We start from the raw sequence: 25,031 nt of genomic DNA, 5'->3' as shown, positions 1-25,031 counted from the left end.
TTAAATTTCCTGCTATGGCTTCGTTTCGGGGGGGCCACCCGTGTTTGTTTTTGGCCTGTGGATTATTCCATTTGCCACGGAGTTACCATTCTAGGTGGCAGAGAGAAGCCAGTCTGGAGTTAAATATCGGCAGTGGTTAATCCACAAAGTGGGTAATTGAATTGACTATAATTAAAATCACAGGCGCGTCATGGAGAATGTCATTTTTTCTCTTAAAGTCGCCGTCCAAAGCCTCCGCTGCACACGGTGCTTGGAACGTGCTTGGTGTTTTAAAGAAAGCCTTCCCTCTGGTCCCCTTTGCCTGTTTAATAAAAGGAGGCTGGCTCCTTTCCCAAGATGACTCCCCCAGGATCACCGTGCTGTGCCTGACTGCCTTGCTCTCCCCCCTCATACCCCACCTTGCCCACTCCTCGCCCCTTCCCCATGGCCATCTCTTCAGGGCTAGAGGGGCAGAAACTGGGAGGAGCTACCACCCTCCACTCCCCTCACCCCCACCACCCCATCGTCAGCCCATCTCCTGCCCTGTTTCCTCTTGCCCTCCCTTCTCATGAAGTACCCTGAATAAAGACTGAGCTGAGAAGCCCCCAGGTGGAGTTTCTCCTGGAATTTGCTGCAGACCAGTCATGCTACCTCTTTTCTCATTCAGTTGCCCCCATCTCAGATACCCATATTGGAAGAAAAGGGGGAAATTAAAATGTTACCTAATTGTTACTGTTGGGGAGCGCCCAGTTTGATAGGAGCAAGCAAGCCGCTCACCACCCCACTTCCACCATACATACTCAGAAAATGAGCACATTCTGAGTAACAATAGCACACAATGTGATTGGAACAGAAAGGGTAGAGAGGATATGGAACAAAATAATGATCAAGTGAAGAGGTTATAAGCAATGGAGGCTTCCTGGAGGAGGAGGTCCTTTACTTTAATCTCTAAGGTACCAGGATTTCTGAGTGGCCCTGAGGTCAGATAAAAAACAGTCCACCCCTGACTCTAGATACTCTCCTTATACCTGATATTACCCAGACAACATCAAGGCTATGTGACGTTCTTGCCAATCTATAGTCACCTGCTGGGGGCAGAGGCAGGCCCAAAGGGTTTGCTTCATTTTGCTGCAGAATTTCTTCCTTAAGTCATGCATATCACAATTTTCTGAAAAACATCCAACTCTCAAAACCTCCAGTTCTCTAGGGAGCGATTAAGTGTTTGCCTGTCGTGCAGAAATGAAGGGCTGCTTTTACTCTGTAGTGAAGGGATAATGAGCAATGATTTATTTCCTTTGGATTGCACATACACGCACGCACATGCACACACTTCTCCCTCTCTCTCTCTCTCTCTCTCTCTCTTTCTCTCTCATGTACACACACTCCTGGGCCTTCTGTGAGCTGGTCACGAATGTATCAGGAGAAAGCAACTGTGCCTTGTTGATATGAAAGTTTCTCTGCCCTGTGGCTTTCTCATTACTGATGCCAGTTCCCTCCCATCCATGAGTCAGAGGCTGAGAGGGAGTTATTAGGGGGCTGCAGACCAACACGGGAGAATGGGTCTCCAGGTAGAGTGAAAGGGGAAATCAGCTGGGTGCTGTTCTCCAGAGGCATCCTCTCTAGACACCTTTCCTCACCCATCCAGAGGGCTGTGACGTCTCCCCTCTGTGTCACCCAGTCCCTGTGAAAGCCTTCAGCCTTGGCTAGGAAGAGTCTTCCTTGGAGACAAGGATAAATCCTGACCTCCCACCTCCCTGCCTCCTACTTCTGTGGAGCCTATTTGAAGACCTGTTTTTCGGGGTGCTAGACTGAGCCTGGATATCCAAGGAACAAGATCTTTCCTGTTCTCCAGAGCAATTGTTAGGCTATCTGCCGCAAGGTGGGGGCAATGCTAGTGGTAAAGTATGGGAGTCCTTACTCCTGGCCTGAGCAAATCCAGGAAGACTTCTTGGAGGAGGCCGGATGAGAATGGAGTTAATAGAAACTTCTATCGAGAGAGAACAGAGGTGCAAAGGTTTGCAGGCTCTCATGGGATGGACTTGGGGAAGTGCATGGTGCTCTGGTTTATGTGGGTGGGGTAGAGAGTTTGCAGAGGGATTTAAAAGGTGAAGCATCATATTTTTCTCCAATCAATCACTAAATTAAATAAACATCTTACATGTTCCAGGCATTTGACTTGGGAGGAAAGTTGGGCTAAAATGTAAAGGCCTTATAAATCACAAGAAGTTTGTTTAGGCTTTTTCTGGGAGCAACTGGGAATGATTGAAGAGTTCTAAACAGGAGAGTGACATAACCAGATTTGCATTGTAGAAAGGTTTTTCTGGTTGTCATGAAGGAAGTGGGTTGTAGAGGGCAGGAATACAAGCCAGGAGATCAGTTAGGAGTCTTTTGACACTGGTCCAGGCAAGAGATGTTAGTGGCTTAGATAGGAGGGTATGGAAAGGGAAAAGTGGATGGATTTCAGAGACAGTTTGGAGGTAGGACAGACAGGATTTGCTGGTGTGTTCAATGTGGCTGGTGAGGATCTGGGAGGAGTCAAGGACAATTCAGGCTTCCCTTTGGGCAGCTGGGGGAGGTTGGGGCCCTTCTTTGCATTGAGGAATATGGCAGGAACTGTGATGCACTCACCCTCACCCCACTCAGGTCACATAGCTGGCTAGAGACAGAGAAGGGCACTTCATTCACCCTGACTTCACCCCTTCCATTCCCTGGTGTGATGCTGGTGCAGCTGGGAGCCCTGGTCAGACTCAGTAACCTAATGGTTGCCTCTCCTCCTTTAGATCTGAAGCCATGGGTCTCTAACTTCACCTATCCTGGAGCCCGAGATTTCTCTCAGCTTGCCCTGGATCCCTCCAGGAACCAGCTCATTGTGGGAGCCAGGTAATGAGGTCATAGGAGGGTCCGGGCCAGGATAGGGGGGTGCTTTAGAATTGGGCAGAGGGGGTACTATTTGGGCAGACCTGTGTCCTGGACCTGTGTTTACTCTGCCAAGCCCTCTCTGTGTCAGTGTCCCTCACAGAAGGAAGAGTGTGGTGGTTGGGTGGGAGTGGGGGTGGACCCCCAGACCTCTGGATCTCAACAAGCCAACTTCAGTGGTTGGCAGTTATTGAGAGGAGGGGCACCTGCCGGCTACCTCTCACCTCCATCCCTGCCAGGCTGTGGGGACCTGCCAGGTGGGAGTCCTCCCTGAGAGCTCCTGGCAGAGAAGATACCCAGGAGCCCCCTGCTGGCTGGCTGGACATCTGCACCTGGGGACAGCCAGGTGCAGTGTGCTCCTTTTATGAAAGACCTCACTTCCCTGTTGCCTGATCCCCTTTCGACCTACTGTCTGAATCTTGAAGGAGCCCTGGTGGCACCTGGTGGCACAGTGGTTAAGTGTTTGACTGCTAACAGAAAGGTTGGCACTTTGAACCCACCAGCTGCTCCATGGAAAAAGATGTGGCAGTTTACTTCTGTAAAGTTTGTTGTTGTTGTTGTTGTTGTTATGTGCTGTCGAGTCAGACTCGACTCAAAATGATGACCCCTCCTTGGGTTTCTGAGGTGGTATCACTACGGAAGTAGATTGCCCAACCTTCCTTCCGAGGAGTGGCTGGTGGATTTGAACTGCCAGCCTTCTGGTTAGCAGTCAAGTGCCTTAGGCACTATGGTACCTGAGCTCCCTCTGCAAAGTTTACAGCCTTGGAAACCCTATGGGCAGTTCCACTCTGTCCTATAGACTGACTATAAGCCAAAATTGACCCGATGGCAATGGCATGGGTCCAGATCCCATATTCAACAATATTTCTCTCTAGGGAGCACTTGCGGAGACTTTATGGAGTGGAGTAGAAGGAGGTAATTGCTTACAAAAATCATAGACCAGCAGATCTGATAGGGAAAATGACTTAAAGATGGTCTACTCCAGTGGGTCTCATAGTGTAGTCCTGGACCAACAGTACTAGCAGGACCAGCATCACCTGGGAACTTGTTTGAGATGCAAATTCTTAGGCTCTACCCTAGACCTAGGGAGCTCTGGTGGTGGAGTGATTAAGTCATTTGGCAGCTAACCAAAAGGTCGGTGGCTTGAACCCACAAGCCAGTCCACGGAAGAAAGATGGGACAGTCTGTTTCCATGAAGGTTTACAACCTTGGAAACCCAGTGGGGGTTGCTGTGAGTTGAAACCCATTCAGTGACAGTGAGTTTGGTCTTTCTGGTTGGACCCTAAACCTACTGGATTAGAAACTCTGGGAGTGGGGCCCAGCAATCTGTGTTTTAACATGCTGTCCCAGAGATTCTGATGCGCACTTACATTTGAGAATCACTGGTCTAATCCAGCTGCCCTAACTTTAAACGTGAAGAAGTAGTGGACCTGAGGAGGGAAGATGACCTTCCCAAGATTGCATAACAAAATGACAAAAGAATATAGGGACTAGAACCTAGGTCTCCTAAGCCTGGGACTAATGTTCTTTCTGCTATATCAGTATTATCAACTTTGACTATATTGGTCTTTTTTAGAAGCTCTCCAACACAGAGGTTCTGATTCAGCTGATCTGGGGTTAAGGAAAGAGGGGCAGGCTGTCACTTTTGGGGTGTGCCATGTAGCTGACTGTGCTTCCCTTTGTGTCTCCATGCCTTCATTTGCTGTATGAAAAGAAGATAAGTAAAGGAAAGAGCCCTGTTCAGATAGGCTGGATTGGTCTTGACCTTTGAGGCTCATTTTCCCCATCTGTAAATTCTGGACCATAGTCCCTATGCTATCAGTCTCACAGGGTTGTTGTGATGCTAGAGCTGTAAGCATTTTGAAATCTGTGAAAGGGAATAGACATTTGGCACCTGCTATGTGCCAGAAACTATAGTATGCACCGTAAAAACCAAACCAAACTCATTGCTATAGAGTCAATTTTGACTCATAGTGACCCCCATTGAGTTTCTGAGGCAGTAAATCTTTTCAGAAGTAGATTGTCCAGTCTTCCTTTTATGGAGTGACTGGTGGGTTTGAACTGCCATCCTCTGGTTAGTAGTCAAATGCCTTAGGCACTGAGCCACCAGAGCTCCATATGCACCCCACATGTAGCAAATCATCCACTCATCACTGTAACTCCAAGAGGTGAGTTCTGCGGTTATCCCCATTTTATCCGTTCTATGCTGAGCAAATAATCCAAGAGGCTGGACTATATGAAGAAGAAAGTGGCATCGGGACTGGAGGAAGAATCATTAGCAACCTACGATACGCTGACGACACAACTTTGCTTGCTGAAAGTGAAAGTGACTTGAAGTAATTACTGATGAAGATTGAAGACTACAGTCTGCAGTATGGATTACATCCCAATATAAAGAAAACAAAAGTCCTCACCACTGGATCTATAAGCGGTATCACGATAAATGGAGAAAAGATTGAAGTTGTCAAAGACTTCACATTGCTTGGTTCTACAATCAACGCCAAAGGAAGCAGCAGTCAGGACATCAGAAGACATATAGCACTGGGAAAATCAGCTGCAAAGGACATCTTTCAAGTGCAAAGATGTCTCCTTGAGGACTAAGGTGCACTTGACATAAGCCATAGTATTTTCAATCACCTCATATACATGTGAGAGCTGGACAGTAGATAAGGAGGACCAAAGAAGAGTTGATGCTTTTGAGTTATGGTGTTGGCGAAGAATGCTGAAAGTACCACGGACTGCTAAAAGAACTAACAGGTCTGTCCTGGAGGAAGTGCAGCTGGAATGCTCCTTGGAGGAAGGCGAGAATGGCCAGACTTCGTCTCACCTACTTTGGTCATGTTGTCAGAAGGGGCCATTCGCTGGAGAAGGATGTCATGCTTGGTAGGGTGGAGGGTCAACAAAAGAGGGGAAGGCCTTCAATGAGATGGATTGACATGAGATGGATTGACACGGTGGCAGTGGCAATGGGCTCAAGTATAGCAAGAATCATGGAGCTGGCTCAGGACCAGGCGGTGTTTCTTTCTTCTCTGCTATGAGTCAGAGATGACTCAGCGGCACCTAACAACAACAACAACATGGGTCTGGAAACTGAGGCCATGAAAGTTTAAGTTACTTGATTATGGTCAGGCTGCTCTTCCTGGAGCTTCCCTTCACAATTTAGGTATAAACAGTGGTTATTGTTTTCTGTATCTGGAGGCTTTCCCACACATTGGGGGAGGCATACCTTTTCCTGGGACCTTGAGCCTGGCTGTGCTATCAGATAGTTGATGGAGGAAATTAATCCTCCATCATCCTCTGTGATCACTCATACTCCTTGGAATGAACGTAGTCTGTCCTCAGCTTCTTTCTTCTGCTCCTTTCTCTAGGTCACTTTCCTTCATCCTCTTCTGCTTCAACTTTTTTTTCCTGACCCCCTTGGACCTCTGGAATTCAGGCTGGAAATTTTGTGCTCATTCTTACCCCGCCTTGCTCTGTGAGGGGTTGAGAGCAGATTGAGTGAAAGATATTTCTCTCTATTCTCATCTCCCAGAAGAACAGACTGTGAGGTTGTGATGAATGATTTTTGATGGGTTAAAAATGAATTAAGTGATGCAATGTTTCCCCTAATTTTTTAAAGCTGTGAGCAGATGCCTGTGTTACCTGAGCAGACAGCTGGGGCAAAGCCCTAAGCCTGAGTCCATCTGCCCCAGCCAGAGGGACAGGGTGGGGAAGCTTTTCTAAGGATGTGGGGAAAGGGGAAAAGCCGGGAAGGGTCAGCAGAGACCTGGAGCCAAGATCACCAGTGAGGCCCGCTCAGCCACAGGACAGTGGAGAAGCAACATGGGGCTGACCTGGAGCCAGAGCTGGGGAAGAGAAGTCCCCCGGTCTGAGGTATCTCTTTCAGGCCCCTGGCAGGCCCTTGGATTCAATCAACAGGCCCCCTCCTTTTCTTTCCGGCCCACTCCATAACCTTTCCCTTGATTCTTTTCTTAGCATAGCTGAGGTAGGCCAGAACTTTCTAAAAGAATTGCTCCTAAAATTTCAGAAACCAAAAGAGGAATAGCCAAAGAAGATATAAGAAAGAAAGAAAAAGAATTCTTAGGGGCAACCAAGACTTTGTATCTGGTTGCCATTGATAAAGCCTTGTAATGTACCATTTTTCCTTCTCCAACCTTCTTTGAAATAAGGAAGACAGGCATTAGTTTCTGCATTTTACAGACACAAAAATTAAGGCTTTCTGAAGGTCTCATCAACAAGTGGCGGAGCTGGGATTCTCACAGTCTCTACTGCGGAGTCTACATTGTGAACTTCTCTGAGCTTCAACCAGGTGGCTCTGCCATCTTCAAGACTCCGGGGCCTACGTACAGTAGCCTTCCAGCTCCAGGGCACATACACAGCCATTTCAGCAGAGCCCTGACTGTTTATTGCTCAATAACCCTCAGCTGTTTTTATTAGTATTATTATCATCATCATTATTATTTAAGACTTTTGAGCAGCAGGCCAATGTGATGAAAACTGTGTTTGAGGAAGATACATCTGGCAGCCTGATGCAGGTTGGACTGTGAGGGAGACACCACGAGGTGATGGTTGGGGTCATCTGGCCAAGAGGAGATGGGGTAGACCGGGGAGGTGGCCATGGGAAGGTATGACCCAGAAAAGAAGGCTGATCCAGAGTTACTGACTGCAGCAGAACTACAGGAGATAAGGAGACAAACAGGACCCTAGGGGCCCACACCTGGGAATCTGGAGAGATGGCTGGTCTGTGTGATCAGGGGAAAGTGGGCCAGGGTGGTAGGCAGGGCAAGGAGGGGTATGGCCTGACTAGGTCTCTGGAGGAGCTTGGCGAGGCTTTAAGGTGAACAGAAATAGGACCCATAGTTGTGGAGGTGTGGGTGGGGCTCTCCTTGTGCTTGCTGGGATGGCCAGGAGTAGAGACAGCACTGCCTTAGGGGTTAGACAAGTGTGGGCTTTAACCCCCACTGCTTCACTCACTATCTCTGTGATTGGACTAATTACTCAACCTCTTGGTGCCTGTTTCATCTATAAAATGAAGTTTTTTCTGCATCTATTCCCAGGGTTGCTAGTGGAGATAAAGCTGCTCCCCAGGAGTCAGCCCACTGTAGGCTTCTGCAAGATTTGACACCTAAGGCCTGCACCCCACAAACCAGGAGCTATTTCCTGGAGTCCTGCCTGAAGAACCAGCTTGACTTCTCATTTTGCTTCTGTTTTCACAGGAACTACCTCTTCAGACTCAGCCTCGCCAATGCCTCCCTCCTCCAGGTACATTTGCTTTGCTCCCTTTCTGCCTTTTCCAGGTATTTAGGACAGCAGGAGGCTCGAGATTCAGGATTCAACCTCTAGGGTTGGAAATGGGAGCTACTTCCTCTTTTCACTGTCTGCTGACCCAGACACTGGCTATCAAGGTAACTGTTGGGAGATATTTGGGAAGTGGAGGCAGCAGCCCACATGTACTTGTGGGATACCGAGGAGGTGGTGACGAGGAAGGACACTGGGGAAGTTAGCGATGAGCTGGGGTGACCAACTGTCTCTGTTTGCCTGGGACTGAGGGTTTCTCAGGTTGCAGGGCTTTCAGTTCTGAAACTAGGACAGTACTGGGCACACTGGGAAGGTTGGTCATTCTAAGTCCAGAGCCCAAATCCACAGGAGTGTGTCTGAGGTTGGACCTCAAGAGGAAGGGTGCTCCTGGCTTCCTTTCTCAGCTTGCCCTGAGTGATCCCATTCCAACTTAGCATTTCCATTGAGCTGTGATTGATTTATTATCTGCTGCCAAGAAGGACTCCCTGGTGTAATTCCTTAAGTGCTCTGGGAAGCATTTTAATGGGACTCCTTGATCCAGAACATTTATCCCAGATTGAAAAACAGATGCTAAACCACCTCTGCAGAGCTTGAACATTCTAGAGAAAGGAAGGGTGTCTCTTCTTCATCCTCCTTCTTCAATGAAGGAAGAGCCTCACTTGTCATATCTGGACGGGGTCTCCCAGTGATCAAGCATTTATTGAGCACATACTGTGTACCAAGCCCAAGCTGGGGGCTGAGGGGACATGAGAAAAGTTGTGTTTCTGCTCTCCAGTTCTCAAGGTACAGCCAGGAGAAGAGGATGAGTGATGTAGATAACCTTATTAGAGAACCATTCAAGTCTTTAAATCAAGTGCTAGGCTATTTGGTTTAAGGGTTTAAATTCAATGGGCAGTCAGGGAAGGGAAGACCTCCCTGGTGAGTTGATGTGGAACCCTGGTCTCCTTTCTTCCAGCTGCACCTGGGTTTACCCTTAGGGGCCATTGCAACTCTAGGCTAATGGCCAGAGGTGAGGTATAAAGGAACAGAAAAAGTATGCCCATTGGCAGGGAGGGGTCAGGAGGAACCAGGGAAAATTGAAAAGAAACACCATCCATCCATTCATCTATCCATATCCTTCTCAGCAAATCCACCTGCCCATCTACCCATCCACCAATAAACATTTATTGAATACCTACTAGAGGCCAGGCCCAGTCCTAGGCATGGTACTAGGCTTTTGAGATCCAAAGAAGAATCAGACCCAGTCCATTGCCTCAAGGAGCATGCATATGAGAGATCACATCTGAATCCCTTTCCTGCTTGGGGACCATGTGGCATGTCCTGGAGCCTGAGCTAAACCAAAACAGGGGAAGTTCCCAGAGGCAGCACCCTGTGGCCTGCCAGCTCAGTCACAAGCAGCCAGTTCAGAGTATAGTTTCCAGTTGGCACCCACAGAAAATGAAGCCAAGATGCCAAGCCCAGCAGGTCGATGCTGGGGGAAGTCAGTGCAGAGGAGGTTCAAAGTGGCAGGAGGAAGTGGGTCTGCGTCGTGCAGTTGGCTTTTTCTTTGGTTCCCTTGGTCTGCAAAGATGGTCTTTTTGGCCAGTAAAGTGGCCAAAAGGATGAAGAGGGATAGATCCACAAAGAAATAATGGCAGTGTTGTGGGACACATGCAGGAGGTGTGTGTACTGTGGGTCACAGTGGCCCAGAAGCACGAGGAACCTGCTGGGCTCAGCAGGGTCTACAAAGACTTCCAAGAGGAGCTGCCCTTGAGCTGGAGCTTGAAAGATGAGTTTGTCAGACACAGTGGTGTGAAGTAGTGGGGCATGTTGAGGGGCTCCATGTGGCTAGGTCAGAGGATGTGAGTCAGGTGAGGGAGAGATGAGGGCCTAGATGAGAAAGTGGCCATGTGGTAGAAGATCATGACTGCTGAGCAGAGGAGTCCATATTTTATTTTTAAGACAATGGGGACCTGATAAAAGATTTTGAGCAGAGAAGTGGCATGAACAGTTGTGTTTCAGTCATCTGGTGCAGTGTAGAGAATGGATTAGCAGGAAGAGCCAGTTAAGGGACAATTGCAATAGTCCAGCAGAGTGGTGGAAGGATTGAACTCAGGCAGCAGCTGTGGCGATGGAGAGGAGAAGATAGAGGAAGGGACCTTATAATTTGTGTTATTTTTTGTTGCTGTTAAGAATATACACAGCAGAACATACACCAGTTCAACAATTTTTACATTTACAACTCAGTGGCATTAATTACATTCTTCAAATTGTGCAACCATTCTTACCCTCCTCTTTGGAATTGTTCCTCCCCCATTAATATAAACTCTCTTCCCTCTAAGTTTCCTAAGAAGAAGGGGTCTTAAGGTGGCAGAACCACACAGGGCCACGGCATTGCATATAACTCCGGGAGCACCAAGCACATTGCTTTCCATCTGAAGGTGACCCCTGGTGTTGGGGAGGTTGGCAGCCATGGAGGATTTAGCGAATGTTTGGACCACGGTGGTGATGGCTAGGTTTCTGGCTTGCACAGCTGGGTACCATATTAGGATAGAAACTAGGCCCCTGGCTCTCTGTTGGCTGATCTCTTGAGTCATCAGCTGAGTTTTTAAAAAAACACTGATGCCTGAGTCCCACCTTCAGAGATTCTGATTTGATTGGTCAGGGGTACAGTTTGGGACTGGGGCTTTTAAAAGCGAGCAGCCAGATCTCAGAACCACTGCTCTGGGATGTCAAGAAGGCCTTGTCGGTAGGCACCTGAGGCTTGATGCTACCCAACAGGTTTGGCCTTCTTCCCAGGTCTCCTTGTAGCTGGTCAGATGTTAGGACTCTGACTTGAGGCCTGAGGTCTGGTCCTCCCAACTCAGTGTCCATCTGGTCTGAACCTGGTCAGATATCTTTGGATAACCCTGCAATGCACATTTAGGGTAGGGGCTCAGCTTTGGGGAGGTCTCTGAAGGACCCTGCAAATTAACCACAAGAGCACCAGGAACTGATTTTGCTACCTTCCCTACCATCTCTTGGGGACCTAACCTCAAAAGTTCACCCTGGATCCTCAACAACAGAACTAAGGAGAAGAACAAATACATTTTGTATCCATGTTTCCACTGTAGTGAGTACCATCTGGCCACAAGGGAAAGAACAACAGAGAGAAGATGGGTCAGGCCATCTAGCATCTCCTTCACTAGTGCTGGTGTCATACCTTGGCCTCTGGTCTGGTTGTCTGGCCTTCTGGGAAAGCCTGGCCTTTTGACCTTGAAGTCTGTCTCCAGTGACTGTTTGGCCATTGTCCTATCTGAGCTTTGGGCCCCTGCTTATAAGTTTGCAGTCCTCAGCACGTAGGGGCAGATTACTCAGTTAGAAAGGTAAGCATGGCTTACCTGTGCTTACTTACTAACATGCATGAACAATTTGATGTGGTGAAACCCATGTGAAATTGTTAACTACAGATTAGTGAGTAAGCACAAGTAAGCCTGTGCTCACCATCCTTGCTGGGTACTCTGTCCCTGTCAGGAATCATATTGGGAGAGAGACAGATGCCAGCCACACCTAGAAGCAGAAGATTTGATGGGGTGAAAAAAATGGGAAATTGTTCGCTACAGACTACTAAGTAAGCAGAAGTAAACCCGTGTTTACCTTATTATCAGGTCATCTGACACTATCAGCATCTGCCATCAAAAGTGGCTCACCAAGTGCTAAGCAGAGCTGCACCATTTCCAGGGGAGAAGGGACAAGGCTGGCAGCCTGCTGGGGATATGCATGAGTTGTAATGCTTCATTACTGAGCCAGTCAGTCCTTTTACTTGGCCCCAGGGTATGATTTAACCAAACTTAAAACTCAAACACTTTATTGATAATTTAAATAATTAGCATTCCTTAGAGAAAATTCTAAATGCAAACAGTTTATGCAAACCAGTGTCCATTAAAGGGACTTCTAAGTACCTAACCCCTATTAAAAGTTTTATATAAACTATTCCTTAGGGGAGCCCTCCTGGTGCGGTAGTTAAAGCTCTCAGCTGCTAACTGGATGGTTGGCAGTTCCAACCCACCAGCTGCTCCGAGGGTGAAGGAGGTGGCAATATGCTTCCATAAAGATTACAAATTCTATCTTGTCCTTACAAGGCCACACTGAATCAAAATCCACTGGATGGCAATGGGTTTGGTTTTCTTTGGCATTATTTCTTAAGAAAAATCGAAATAGCCTCTTTCCCAATTCTTCAAGCACTGAAGGGAGGGAAAATACAACTAGGAGCTTCGTGTGTGTGGTTGGGGGTGAGTGGGTATGCAGCTAGGAGCTGCATGTGTTTATGGGGGAAGGGGAAGTGTGCAGCTAGAAACTTTGTGTGTGTGGCTGGGGGTGGTATGCAGCTAGGAGCTGTGAGGGTACAGTACAAGAGATCAATTAAGGTCACCTGTGATGGTTATTCTTCAGTGTAACTTAATAAGCTTGTCTTGGAAAAGAAAAGGAAGCAAGTGGTCAACAGTGTCAGTGCTAAGAGGGCCTGTGTGATGAACACAAGAGTGCTAACATGGATTTGGCAATTAGGAGCTCATGAGCCCAACCTTTGCCAGAGCAGTTCCAGGGGATGACATAGCTGGAGGCCTAATTGCAACGAATTTATGATCTTGAGTTGCCAGATGTCCTACAAATGCCTCAATGGGGGCTGTTCTGCACATACGCACCGGGACATATAATGGGGCTTTGTTTGGGCCTGGGCAGACACTGAGGCTGATTCCTGAGCCTCTTCCAGTTTATCTCCACATCTTCCAAGCTGGAATCTGGCAGCCCTAGTGTTGTTTGAAATTTAAACTCCGCCGAGTGTTAGACTTAATGCTCAGAAGATGTTTTCATGTTCAGCCATCATCTCTTGCTCACAGGTGTCCAGAGGAGGTGATGAGTCTGCAAGGAGATTATCCAGGCTCCTGGGTGTCTCGCCTACTCTCTCCCATAGTGTGAAAACCATGCAGTTACTGTGTAACTAAGGATTGGTTCCCTGGAACTTCTAGGACAGCCTTAGTTTCAAGCATACTGTGTGGTAGATTGATCATACATCACTATCCTCACTCCTTCTCAAAACCCTACTAAAAAGACAGTGAAAAATAAAAAAAGAGATCAAAATGACATTGTGAGAATGAAAGAGGAGATGTCAGTGGAGAAGAGATAAAATGCATTTGGAAAGATGGGAAGTGGATGGAGGCATCTCAACTAATGTAGCACAGCAGAAGGAGCTCTCAAAGAGGGGGGATGTGGCAGAGAAGCAAATCATCTCTCCCGCTGAACTCCACAAGGGCTCAGAAATTGGGTGCCTGGTATTATGGAATGTAAGAAAGATGTATTATAAGGCTAAAGAGAAGGGATTTGTTGAAATCATTTAAAATGAGAAGTTGGAACCCAGGTCTCCAGTCCCATCCCACACAGCAATTTGTTCCTCCAACTTAACTCTCCCCCAACAATGGTGTTTTATTTTCCAGAAGCCCAACTGGAGAGGCTGCAGATTTGAGGACTCCAGGAATGATAAAGGGTGCTGATGGATTATTGGACTAGAACAAAGGGAACAAGTGCAAGTCTGGATGCCCTCTGCTGTCTCCCAGGCAGGAGATCAGAGGAGTCTTTGCTGGAGAAACTCAATGGCTCCAGAGAGCAATCCTCTAGATTGAGAGGGGTCCTCCATTTCACTCCCATCATTCTAAGAGAAGTCCACCATCTATGAAAGCCCTACCCATGCAGTTTTCAGGAGCTCTGGTAGCATAGTGCCTAAGGCACTTGACTGCTAACCAGAAGGCTGGCGGTTCAAACCCACCAGCCATTCCTCAGAAGGAAGGTTGGGCAATCTACTTCCATAGTGACTGCCTCAGAAACCCAAGGAGAGGTCGCTGTGAGTCGGGTCTGACTTGATGGCACATAACAACAACAACAACAACATGCAGTTTTCAGTCAGCTGTTTAGTACTTTATTCTTAAACAAGCAAGGAAACTTTTATCATGGAAAATTTCATACTAAAAAGAGATTTAGTACAATAAGCCCAGTGTTCTCAACAACAGTTTAAAAAGCTCATGGTCAGTCATTTCACCTCCCTTACTTCCCTGTCTTGAATCATTTAAAGTAGATCTCAGAGATATCATGCCATCCCAAAATATTTCAGTATGCATCGCTAAAAGATAAGGATTCTCTTCAAAAAAGAAAAAGCCACCTAAAATTAATAATTTTATAATATATAAATATCCAGCCATTGTTTAAATTTCCCTAAATGTCTTATAAATTTAAAAAATAGCTTTGTTTAAATCAAGATCCAAATAATGAGTATATGCTACAACTTGTTGATAAGTATCTTAAGTTTCTTTTAAACAGTGTTTTCTCTCTTTCTTGCTTTTTGCAATTTATTTGTTGAAGAAATTTGTTCATTTTTCCAATAGTTTCCCATAGCCTGGATTTTGCTGATTGCAATCTATAACTTGCCATGTTCCTCTATTCCCCCTGCATTACCTGCAAATCAATTACTAGATTTAAAGACTTCAGTGCATTTAGATTCTGGCAAGATTACTTCATAGGTGATACTGTGTCCTTCCTTTCAGAGGTACACAGTGTCTGAATCTCCGTCTGTCAGTGGTGTTAGCAGCCCTGATGATCGTTTCCTAAATGCATTAATCCCTTAAGTGCTGCCACATGATGATGTTCTGATTCTGATTCCTTCTGCATGTATTAACTGGGCCACTTCTACAAAGAGGAACTTCCCTTCATCTACTATTCGGTTACCTAAAGGTACAGGAAAGGCAGTATAAATGCTTGATGCTTTGTCTTTACTTACCAGTTTTCAAACAGTGAATTGCTTTGGTAGTATTCCTCAATGCTGATCAATTAATTTTATTCTTTTATCACTAAATACTCATAGATTTTGGCATTTCTGATGCATTTTAATCCATTGCAATTATTTTCTTTCATGACTATTCAATCTTTGGGGTCTTCATCAAGTTGATTCTTATGTCTTGGCAGAACCCTAGCAGTTTTTGGTCGCTTGCTCTCTGGTATGACAAGATGTTCCAGTCTTCACAGTTGAATGAACTGAAGGATTAGAAGATAAAGTTGAAGAAAAATCTCCCAGGAATTAGAATAAGAAACAAGAAATCATTGATCATCTAAGGTATAACTATTGGTATCTCTTATCCAGAGCAAAAAAGAGTGAAGAAAATCAAAGACACAAGGACACAATTAGTCCAGAGGACTAATGGACCATGTGAACTTCAGCCTCCCTGTCCCTGAGACCAGAAAAACTAGATGGTGCCCAGTTACCACTACTGACCACTCTTAAAGGGACTACAATACGTGGAACTGGATAGAATGAAAGAAGAATGTGGAACAAAACGCAAAATACCAGACTTGCTGGTCTGATTGAGACTGGTGGAATCCCTGAGACTATGGGCCTTAGACACTCTTCAAGCCTGGAACTGCACTCACCCTTGTGGCTCAACTTTCCGCCAAACAATAGATAGACTTATACAGTGAATAATAACACCAGGGAGATATGTACTCCTTAGAACAATTAACCATATGTGATCAAAAGGGCAGCATTTGCCCAGGGATAAAGCTCAGAAGGCAGGAAGAAATGGGAAAGAAGGACAAACAGAAATAGTAAACACAGGGAGGAAGTAGGAAGAGTGCTGTTACATTGTAAGGATTGCAATCAGTGTCGCAAAATAAAATCTGTGTAAAATGTTGAATGGAAAACCAATTTGCTCTTTGTAAACTTTTGCTCAAATCACAATAAAAAGTTTAAAAAAAAGAAGAAGAAGAAATTAAAAATAAGAAAGAAAATACCAGAAAACTCAAGGATCAATGCAGAAGGTCAGTGTAACAGTGGATTGGATTAAAAAGAGTTTCAAAAAAGAGAACAGAGGAAAAGGTGAGGGAGAAATTAAGGGCAAAATAAGATGAGAATTTGCCAAAACAAAGGATGAACCTTCAAACTTAAAGGGCTGAAGAGACCCCCTCTAAGGCACATCGTTGTGAAATTCAGGACATTTATTAAAGAGAAGATCCTAAAGGCTAATGAAAAGGAAACTAGTCACTACAAAGGATGGGGAGTAAGAATCCATCAGACTTTTCAATCACAGTGCTGAAATACTGAAGACAAAGGAGGAATAAAGGCCTTTAAAATTCTGAGTGAAAATCATTTTGAATCTAGAATTCTGTATCAAAACTATCAACAAAGTATGAAGATAGAATAAATCTGACATGCAAGGATTTGTAAAAATTGATCCATCATACTCCTTTTCTTAGGAAGATACTAGAAATGGGCTCACTAAAATAAGCAAGTAAATCAAGAAAGAGGAAGATGTGGGACTCAGGAAATAGAAGAGGAGAGAAGGTTGGTCCCAGGTTAATAGCCAAGCAGAAGGACTCCAGAGCAACCCTCCATGCTGGGGCAGGAGGATGGAGAGGTGAGTAGGAGGAAGGCATCTAGTAGATTGTCTGCCTACTTTGCCCTTGTATGTAGAAAATTATACTGAGAGGAATTTGTAAGATCTGCTGGGCTTTTGGAGAATATTGTTGTTAGCTGTCATCAAGTAGGCCTCCAACTTATGGTGATTCCATACACAACAGAATGAAACCCTGCCCAGTTCTGTGCCATCCCCTTAATAGGTCATGGAGCAGATCCTTTGTGATCCATAGGATTTCATTGGCTGATTTTCAGAAGTGGATTAGTAGGCCTTTCTTCCTAGTCCATTATAGTCTGGAAGTTCCACTGAAACCTCTTCAGCACCATGGCAACACACAAGCCTCCACTGGCAGGTGGGTGGTGACTGAGCATCAAACCAAGCCTCTTGCATGGAAGGCAAGAATTCTACTACTGAACCACCAGTCCCTGGAGAAAATGAGTGATGGGTGTATTACAAAACAAGCAAATGAAAAAAAGGAAAAAAATTAAGGCAATTATTCAGTGCAGGAGGGGGAAAAAAATGCCAAGGAAGAAAACCTCATCAGAATATGCACATTTCATTGATTCTATGATGCTTGCATTTTCACATTTTAATGAGTGTGAAATCAGGAAGCATCTTTCAGTCAAAGGCATCATATAATATAATCACTATCGGCCGGACAGCTGTTGGGACGTAGTTGGCATTGCTTGTGCAGCCATGAACTTGGTCATTATTCCTGACATTCTGATTAGAGAACACCAACCCCTTGATGTTTCGGTCCACAAACCATTTTAGGATCCTGAGGAAGGAATGTAGGAGAAATATATGTCCCGGCTTATCGGAAAACCTTCTGTGGACACCTTCTGATAAAAGCAAGAAAGTGCCAGCATCCAAACTTGCAGAAGGGGTCAATACTTGCAAGAAAATCCTGGGAACGAGAGTGGAGCACTCTTTAAGAATTGCTGCATCACTGACACCCTGGGTGGTTCAAAGAAGGATGCTGTGGGGGGGTCTGGCACTGACTATCTGAGTAGAAAAGTGATTGGGAAGAGATGAACTCTGCATGCAAAGAGCTTTTGCCAATTAATTTCACTTACATTTTTCTTTTTTGCATGCATAAGGTCATAGATGATAAATATGTATGTCTAAATAGGTCTAAAACATTCTTTCAATAAGTTTACATTAAAAATTTAGATAATAAGAGCATTGTGCCAGAGTTTGATTGGTAGCATTTTTTTTTTCTTTCTTGTTATGTGCAGTCAATTCGGACTCCTATCTAACCTATAGGACAGAGAAGAATTGGACCCATAATATTTATGGGAGCAGATTGTCAGGTCTGTTCTCCTGTGGAACACCTGGTGAGTTCAAACTGCTGACTTTTCATTAGAAGTAAGCACTTAACCATTGTGCCACCGGGGCTCCTTTTCTTTCTTAGTGGTTCGTATTACAATCTGTGGTGTTTTACATTCAGTGGAATCTTGGGAAACCAAAAAAAAAAAACCAAACTCACTGCCGTTGAGTCAGTTCTGACTCATAGCGACCCCTATTGGGTTTCCAAGGCAGTAAATCTTTACAGAAGTTGATTGCCCCATCTTCATTCTGTGGAGTGGCTAGTGGATTTGAACTGCCAATTTTCTGGTTAGCAGTCAAATGCGATAATTTTTACATATTCATAATAGTATAAATAAACAAAAAACAAACCAAACTGACTGCAATCGAGTCAATTCTGACTCATAGTGACCCCCTTTAGGTTTTGAGGCAGTAAATATTTACAGAAGTAGATTGCCCAGTCTTCCTTCCATGAAGTGGCTAGTGGATTTGACCCGCCAACCTTCTGGCTAGCAGTCAAATGCCTTAGGCACTATACCACCAGAGCTCCTTAGTAGTCTAAATAGTGATGTTGATATTAATTAAAAATATGAAATAATTAGAATAAGTGGATGAAGAAGGAGAAATGTGTGTACGTTTTAGGATGGAGAAGAATAGGGATAAAAGGGTATGTAATAAAAATCTTCACCTCCATAATAAGAAGTCGAAAGAGAAAGTCTGAGATTGATGCATAGTTTTTGAGAAATTGGGTGAAAAAACAGGACAAAGAAACAGCTTAGAGTTGAAAGTGGCTATCTTGGAAAATAGGGTTGGGATATAGGGGAAGTGGGTTGCTTTTTTTTTTTAATCAGTTTTTTCATAATAATTAAACTATGTACATTATGACTTTGATAAAAATAATTTAAAAAATAAACAAAATGACTCAAAAAAGTGTGTTCTGTGTTGTTATCCTTATAAATATACATATTCTCTTCAGGCCATATGTTTTAACTTTTCTGTTGAGCAATCTATTCACCCTGAGAGGTTGCAAGATGCAACAGAAAGCACTTAGCTCTGGAGTGTTATCTGTGTTTGCATCTTGAGTCTTTTGCTTACTAGCTGTGTGACCTTGGGCAAGTCACTCAAACTCTCTGGGCCTCAGTTTCCTCATTTGCAAAAGGAGCAAAAAGTGGCCTGTCTCACTGGCTGTTGTGAGGATCAAAGAGAAGAAATGTGTCAAGTCCCTGGCACATGGCTGTCACATTGTTCAGCCCAGTATAATTATACCTAACACCTTTTTATTATATATGCACCCACCCCCTACCCAGTGTGGTTCCCACTCCCTTAGCAGCAAGGCTGAGTCCCTTCAGTGTGCCCCTGTGTGTACAGAGACCTCAAGACCCCAGCAAGGCTCCTCACTCACACAGCCTCTACCACTGCCCATTATGCGGAGCGTTCAGCCAGGACTCTGCCGTGTTTGTAGGTCATTGCTTTTCTCTGCTCCCAGAGGCCCAGAGATTTCTTATTTATATCTCTCTCTCCTCTCACGTCAGGCTTAGCCCGGGAGTTGTTAGGGTCCTTAGTATGACGGTGGCTCAATTGTTTCTGTGTAGTTGAACCCTGTGATTCTGTAGCCAGAAGCCAGGGGTCACTTGCCCTTCTCAAAAGTCTGAGAGAAGCAGGGGCCTGAGCTCCAGGTCTGGCATTGTGGCATTGGCCCAACCTGCTCATAGGTCATCACCCACCTCCTGGGTCCAAAGTCTGCAGAAGTCAGCCCTACTCTGCCCCACAAAGCAGCCACATTGGTGCTGGGGGTGGCTGCAGCCTAGGAAGTGGAGATGAGCAGTGCTGCCCCCTCTCCCATCCCTTCCTCCCCTCCCACACTCCAGCCCTTCCTGCTCTGCAACAGTGACTAAAAAGCTAGAAGGAGTTTTGTTAGAAAGTAAAAGCAGGTGTTTTTTTTTTTTGTTTTTTTTCCTTTTGGATGGCAGAGCTGCTTGCTCAGGGCTCCCTTTCCCAGGACAGGTAGGCAGTTCATGTTTATACATGTGACCCAGAAATATATAATGAGCCACACAGCAGGGATGTTGACATTGCCTGGATGTGAAGGGTATCACTCTTCTCTTCAGCTGCTATTCATAAGCTGAGGTGAGGGGAAGCAGAGTAGAGATAAAACAGGAACAGAGGAGAGAGGGCTCTTGGGTGTATGGGGGACAGCCCTCCACTAATGCCATGGGTACTAGAGAGTGTAGTACTATCTTTGGGTCCATAGTAACAGCTATGTCCTAAACAAATTACCCTACGACAAAGCATGAGTGACATTATAAGGGCAACAAACAGGCAAGTGCAGACAGCAGAGAGTTGTGGGGGCTAGTGTTAGGAAGTCCTAGGCCCTTGAGACTGTGGGATAAAGGGGAAAAAAACAGCCTCTAGAGTCAGAAGAATGTAGATTTAAATCCCTGCCCTATCACTTATGAGCTATATGACCTTAAGCAAGTCGTACGGAACCTCATCTGTTTTCCTCACCTGTTAAGAAAAGAAAAGAAAAACCCAACTACTTTTTAGGGGTACAGTGGGAGCATTAAATATCTGAGGTTCACAAAATCCAGCCTCACCTCCCTTCCTGCCTATTGCTTCTTGAGGGACATCTAGCATATAATCAAGGTATATTTCCTGTTTCCTGCTCAGGCCCTAGGGTGGGACTGAAGGGCCTTCTGGGGTACTTCCAGCTCCCTGGCTAATCTGGGGAGGGAAAGATTGGGGGTCCTAGGACAGAGCTGGACAGGGCTGATGGAGTACAAGGAAGTTGTTACTGCAGGCTTCACACAGAGTGTCCTCTATTCCTGCCTGGAACCTGTGTTGCCCCACCCACTCCCAAGCACATAGGGAGAGTGTTGGGGTAAGGGGATGTCCACTCATTAAAGGTGTCTGGATAAGGACACTGGCAGCTCCATCAGGTAGACACAGATACAGTGAGAAAGGCCCTTACACTGAGGGCTGCCCCTGACCTCTTCATAGCTTCCTGTCCACCCCCGATGTGGGCAGCCCAGCTGTCTGCCTGCCTTGCAGGATGTGGTGCGGCTGTGTGATGCTGTGTGTTCCCTCCGCAGGCCACAGAGTGGGCCTCCAATGAGGACACGCGCCGCTCCTGCCAAAGCAAAGGGAAGACTGAGGTACATGGTCCCAGGGACTGGACTTGGGTGAGGGGGCAGTGTGGGTAGGAGTCCCCTGTCCTTTTTGAGCTGGGGCTTCTTGTACAGGGTCAGGGTGTGGGTCTGTGGGTGGTTGATTCTGAGCATCCATATGGGTGCTGGTGCAGGGACTGGTCGGATGTGAGATTGTGGGAGATGTCTCCAGGGTCCTCGGTGTCTCTGCGGGTGCAATTTGGACTCTCCCAAACTGCTGCCTTAGGAGCAGGTTGGATCTGGGGCAGAGGGGATCGTTTTAGAATGTGGGCCTCTGTGACACAGTGATGTGAGGTAAAGAAACCCAGAGCCACACCTGGATAGCTGTGTCCTCTGTACAACTTTCCCTTCCTACCACAGGAGGAATGTCAGAACTATGTGCGAGTCCTGATCGTCACTGGCCGGAAGGTGTTCATGTGTGGGACCAATGCTTTTTCCCCAGTGTGCTCCAGCAGACAGGTGGGGGCGGCTCAGGGTGGGGCAGGTGGAAGGGGGCACCGAGGGGTCCTCTCCCCCAGGCATAGAGTCTTAGAGTGGAGTTGCCAAATTTAGCAAATAAATAAATAAAGTAAAATATGAATTTAAATTTCAGATGAAGAATGAATAGTGTAAGTATAAGTATGTCTGGTATGTCCCATGCAATATTTGGGATGTACTTAAAAAAAAATCCATGTTTATCTGAAATTCAAATTTAACAGGGCCTCCTGTATTTATCAGCATCCCTATCTTGGAGGGTTCTGACTCAGGGGCAGGGGCCAGAAGCAGACAGAGCTCCAGCCTGGGCCTTTTCCCTCCCTGATGGCTGCTCCCTCAGGGCTGCAGGGTGGGCAATGACAAAGTGGCTGGAGAAGGGGAGAATCCCAGAGAGACCAGGACCCAGGAGGAAACAGAACTAAGGTGGAAACAAGAGGTGGCCTCAGGGAAAAGCTCTCCCGTTTCTTCCTCATCCAGGTGGGAAACCTCAGCCGGACCATTGAGAAGATCAATGGCGTGGCCCGCTGCCCCTACGACCCACGCCACAACTCCACCGCTGTCATCTCCTCCCAGGGGGAGCTCTATGCGGCCACAGTCATCGACTTCTCAGGTCGGGACCCTGCCATCTACCGCAGTCTGGGCAGTGGGCCGCCACTTCGCACTGCCCAGTATAACTCCAAGTGGCTCAATGGTAAGCGGGCCCTAGCCCCAGGGGTCAGGCCAAGCCAACCTATCCTGACCCCCTTCAGGCCTCTTTCTGCCTGAAATCTGAAGGAGCTCACACATGCATGATTAAGGGACAGATCCAGAATAGGGCAGCTGTTTGCCCAAGGACCCTAACATGTCAGATATGGACCTGGGGTGAAAACATAGGTGCTCTGGCTCCCGATTCACAAACCCAAAAGATCCAGAAAAGACAGAGGATGAGCTGTGAGGGGAGAGAAAGAGTTAGGAATTGGTTAGGAAAAAGATTATGGGGAAAAAAGAGATTAAGGGAAGTGCATTATGAAAGTTTTCTGCCCCTTAATGCAAAATCCCTGGTTCTCCACCAGCTAGCTATGTGATCTTGAGCAAGTTACTTAACCTCTCTGTGCCACAATATTCTCATCAGTAAAATGGAGATAATAATAGTACATGCTTCACAGGTTATTATAAGAATCAAATGGGTTAGTCCACATAAAGTATTTATAATAATGTCTGAAACATAAGGAGTGCTCAATTATAAATGTCAACTATTATAACAAGGAGCTCTGGTGGTGTAATGCTTAAGGCATTTGACTGCTAACCAGAAGGTTGGTGGTTCAAACCCACCAGCCACTCCATAGAAGGAGGAGTGGGCAATCTACTTCCGTAAAGATTTACCACCTTGGAAACCTAAAGGGGGTTGCTATGAGTCGGAATCAACTCGATGGCAGTGAGTTTGGGTTTTGTTGTTGTTGTTGTTGCTTATTATTTATAACAAAAAGAGCTCTGGTGGTACTGTGGTTAAGGCATTGGGCTGGTAACCAAAAGGTTGGTGATTTGAACCCACCAGCTGCTCCACAGGAGAAAGACAAGACAGTGTGCTCTGTAAAGATTTACAGCCTTGGAAAATGTATGGGGGTCACTGTGAGTTGGAATCAGCTCAATGACAGTGGGTTCAGTATTACTAGAACTGTGCTTTGTATTGGAAATAGAAACAGGGTTAGCTGGTGGGGGTGTTAGAATGCCCATCTGGGAAAACTGAAGTAGTTGAGTACTCCCCACTTTGCTTCCTTCTTCCTACTGGCCTGACCCCCTCCCCCTTGTTCCTCTTCTTTTCCCCAGAGCCGAACTTTGTGGCAGCCTATGATATTGGGCTGTTTGCATACTTCTTCCTGCGGGAGAACGCAGTAGAGCATGACTGTGGGCGGACCGTGTATTCTCGAGTTGCCCGTGTGTGCAAAAACGATGTGGGAGGCCGCTTCTTGCTGGAGGACACATGGACCACGTTCATGAAGGCCCGGCTCAACTGCTCCCGCCCAGGCGAGGTCCCTTTCTACTATAACGAGCTGCAGAGTGCCTTCCACCTGCCTGAGCAGGACCTCATCTATGGGGTCTTCACCACCAATGTGTGAGTCCCTGACCTTCTGCCACCCCCTTCACTGTATATCAGGGACTCACACTAACCTGGCCTTGAACCTGGTAGCCTTGGGCAAGTTGCCCCCGAGTCCTTGTTTTTCATCTGTAAAACAGTCATTGCAGAGCCTTCTACTCTGGGTTGTCTGAGGATTTCATGACTCACTGCCTCTGGAGGAGTGAGCACTTGTTCTAGGTTGCTATGAAGGGCAAGCTTAGGCCAGATGTGACAGAACTGAAAAGAGATGGATTGTGGTTCCTTGGAGGAAGAATTTGCATTTGCTGAGTGGAATAGCCTGCATTTCATTGAGGGGATAGCAGCCCTGGAAGAGTTCATCAGGGGTGACTAGAGGGATTGGCCTCCAAGGTCCTTCTCAACCTCAGGATTCCATGATTTGCTCAATCTACCCAGCTGGGTCTTCTGGCAATCCTGCTATCAACTACCTTCTGAGGGTATTGCACTGGTAAAAATTGAGAGTCAGACTCCTTTGTCTTTCCCAAAGGTCCTTGGGTGACTCAAATAGTTTGCACTCAACTACTAACTTAGAAGTTAGCAGTTCAAACCCACTCAGTGGTACCTCAGAGGAAAGGGTTAGCAACCTGTTTCCATAAAGATTATAGCCAAGAAAAACCCATGGAGCTGTTCTGCTCTGTAACATAGGGTCAGCATGAGTTGAAATCAACTTGATGGCAACAGGTTTAGTTTGGTTTTGGTTTTTGTTTCCTAGATTGAGGAAAGGTAACCTTCACTGAGATCATGAGACCCTTGTCCCACTGCCTCCTTCTGTGTAAAGACTAACCCACTTGAGTAGTTTCAGTATAGAGAATGACAGCTGGGCAGTGGAGACCAAGGAAAGTGTGTTTGGTACAGAATGCTACCCAGGGTTCTTTGTAAGCACATCAGAAACACAGAGTGGTGTTTGCTTACCTTGGGCCTCATGTAGCAGGCATTGGATGAGGGCCAGGCTAACTATACAAAGGACAGTGTGAGAGAATGGACAGGGATGAGAGTAAGACAGGGAAGCAGGAGCAGAGAGACCATTCAAGCCATGGGGACAGACACAAAGCACAGCCCACACAGGCCATGAGATTCCTGGGCTCACCAGAAGGTGGGGCCCTATGAGCAAAGGGCAGGAGCAGCTGGAGAGGCAGTGACGTTAAAGAAAATGACAACAGTAATGTGATTGTAAATAGTTTATTAAGCAAATATTTATTGAGTGGCTTCTCTGTGCCAGGTGTTGGGTAGGGGGCAGGGGAATACCACTGAACAGTAACAGACATGGCCCTGCCTTCAAGGAGCTTACATTCTAGAGAAGGTAATGGGTATCACAACCTATTTTAATTGTGATGAATGCTACAAAGGAAAAGGGCACTGTGCAGA

General features: G+C 46.1%; 1 protein-coding gene across 1 annotated transcript in view; it reads left to right on the top strand.

Moving 5' to 3' along the window:
* SEMA5B (semaphorin 5B) overlaps window positions 1-25,031 on the top strand; it is a 43,191-nt gene that overhangs the window by 2,634 nt on the left and 15,526 nt on the right. Inside the window, exons 2-7 of the mRNA XM_042781390.1 lie at window positions 2,760-2,859; window positions 8,112-8,157; window positions 21,005-21,067; window positions 21,440-21,538; window positions 22,031-22,244; window positions 23,360-23,645. Coding sequence (XP_042637324.1) covers window positions 2,760-2,859; window positions 8,112-8,157; window positions 21,005-21,067; window positions 21,440-21,538; window positions 22,031-22,244; window positions 23,360-23,645 — 808 coding nt within the window. The remainder of the gene's footprint in view (window positions 1-2,759; window positions 2,860-8,111; window positions 8,158-21,004; window positions 21,068-21,439; window positions 21,539-22,030; window positions 22,245-23,359; window positions 23,646-25,031) is intronic.

The sequence above is a fragment of the Orycteropus afer genome, unplaced genomic scaffold (assembly GCF_000298275.1).
Source record: "Orycteropus afer afer isolate SDZICR_OR568_19922 unplaced genomic scaffold, OryAfe1.0 scaffold00114, whole genome shotgun sequence".
Lineage (NCBI taxonomy): Eukaryota > Metazoa > Chordata > Mammalia > Tubulidentata > Orycteropodidae > Orycteropus > Orycteropus afer.
This window is presented reverse-complemented; position numbering and strand designations above follow the sequence as displayed.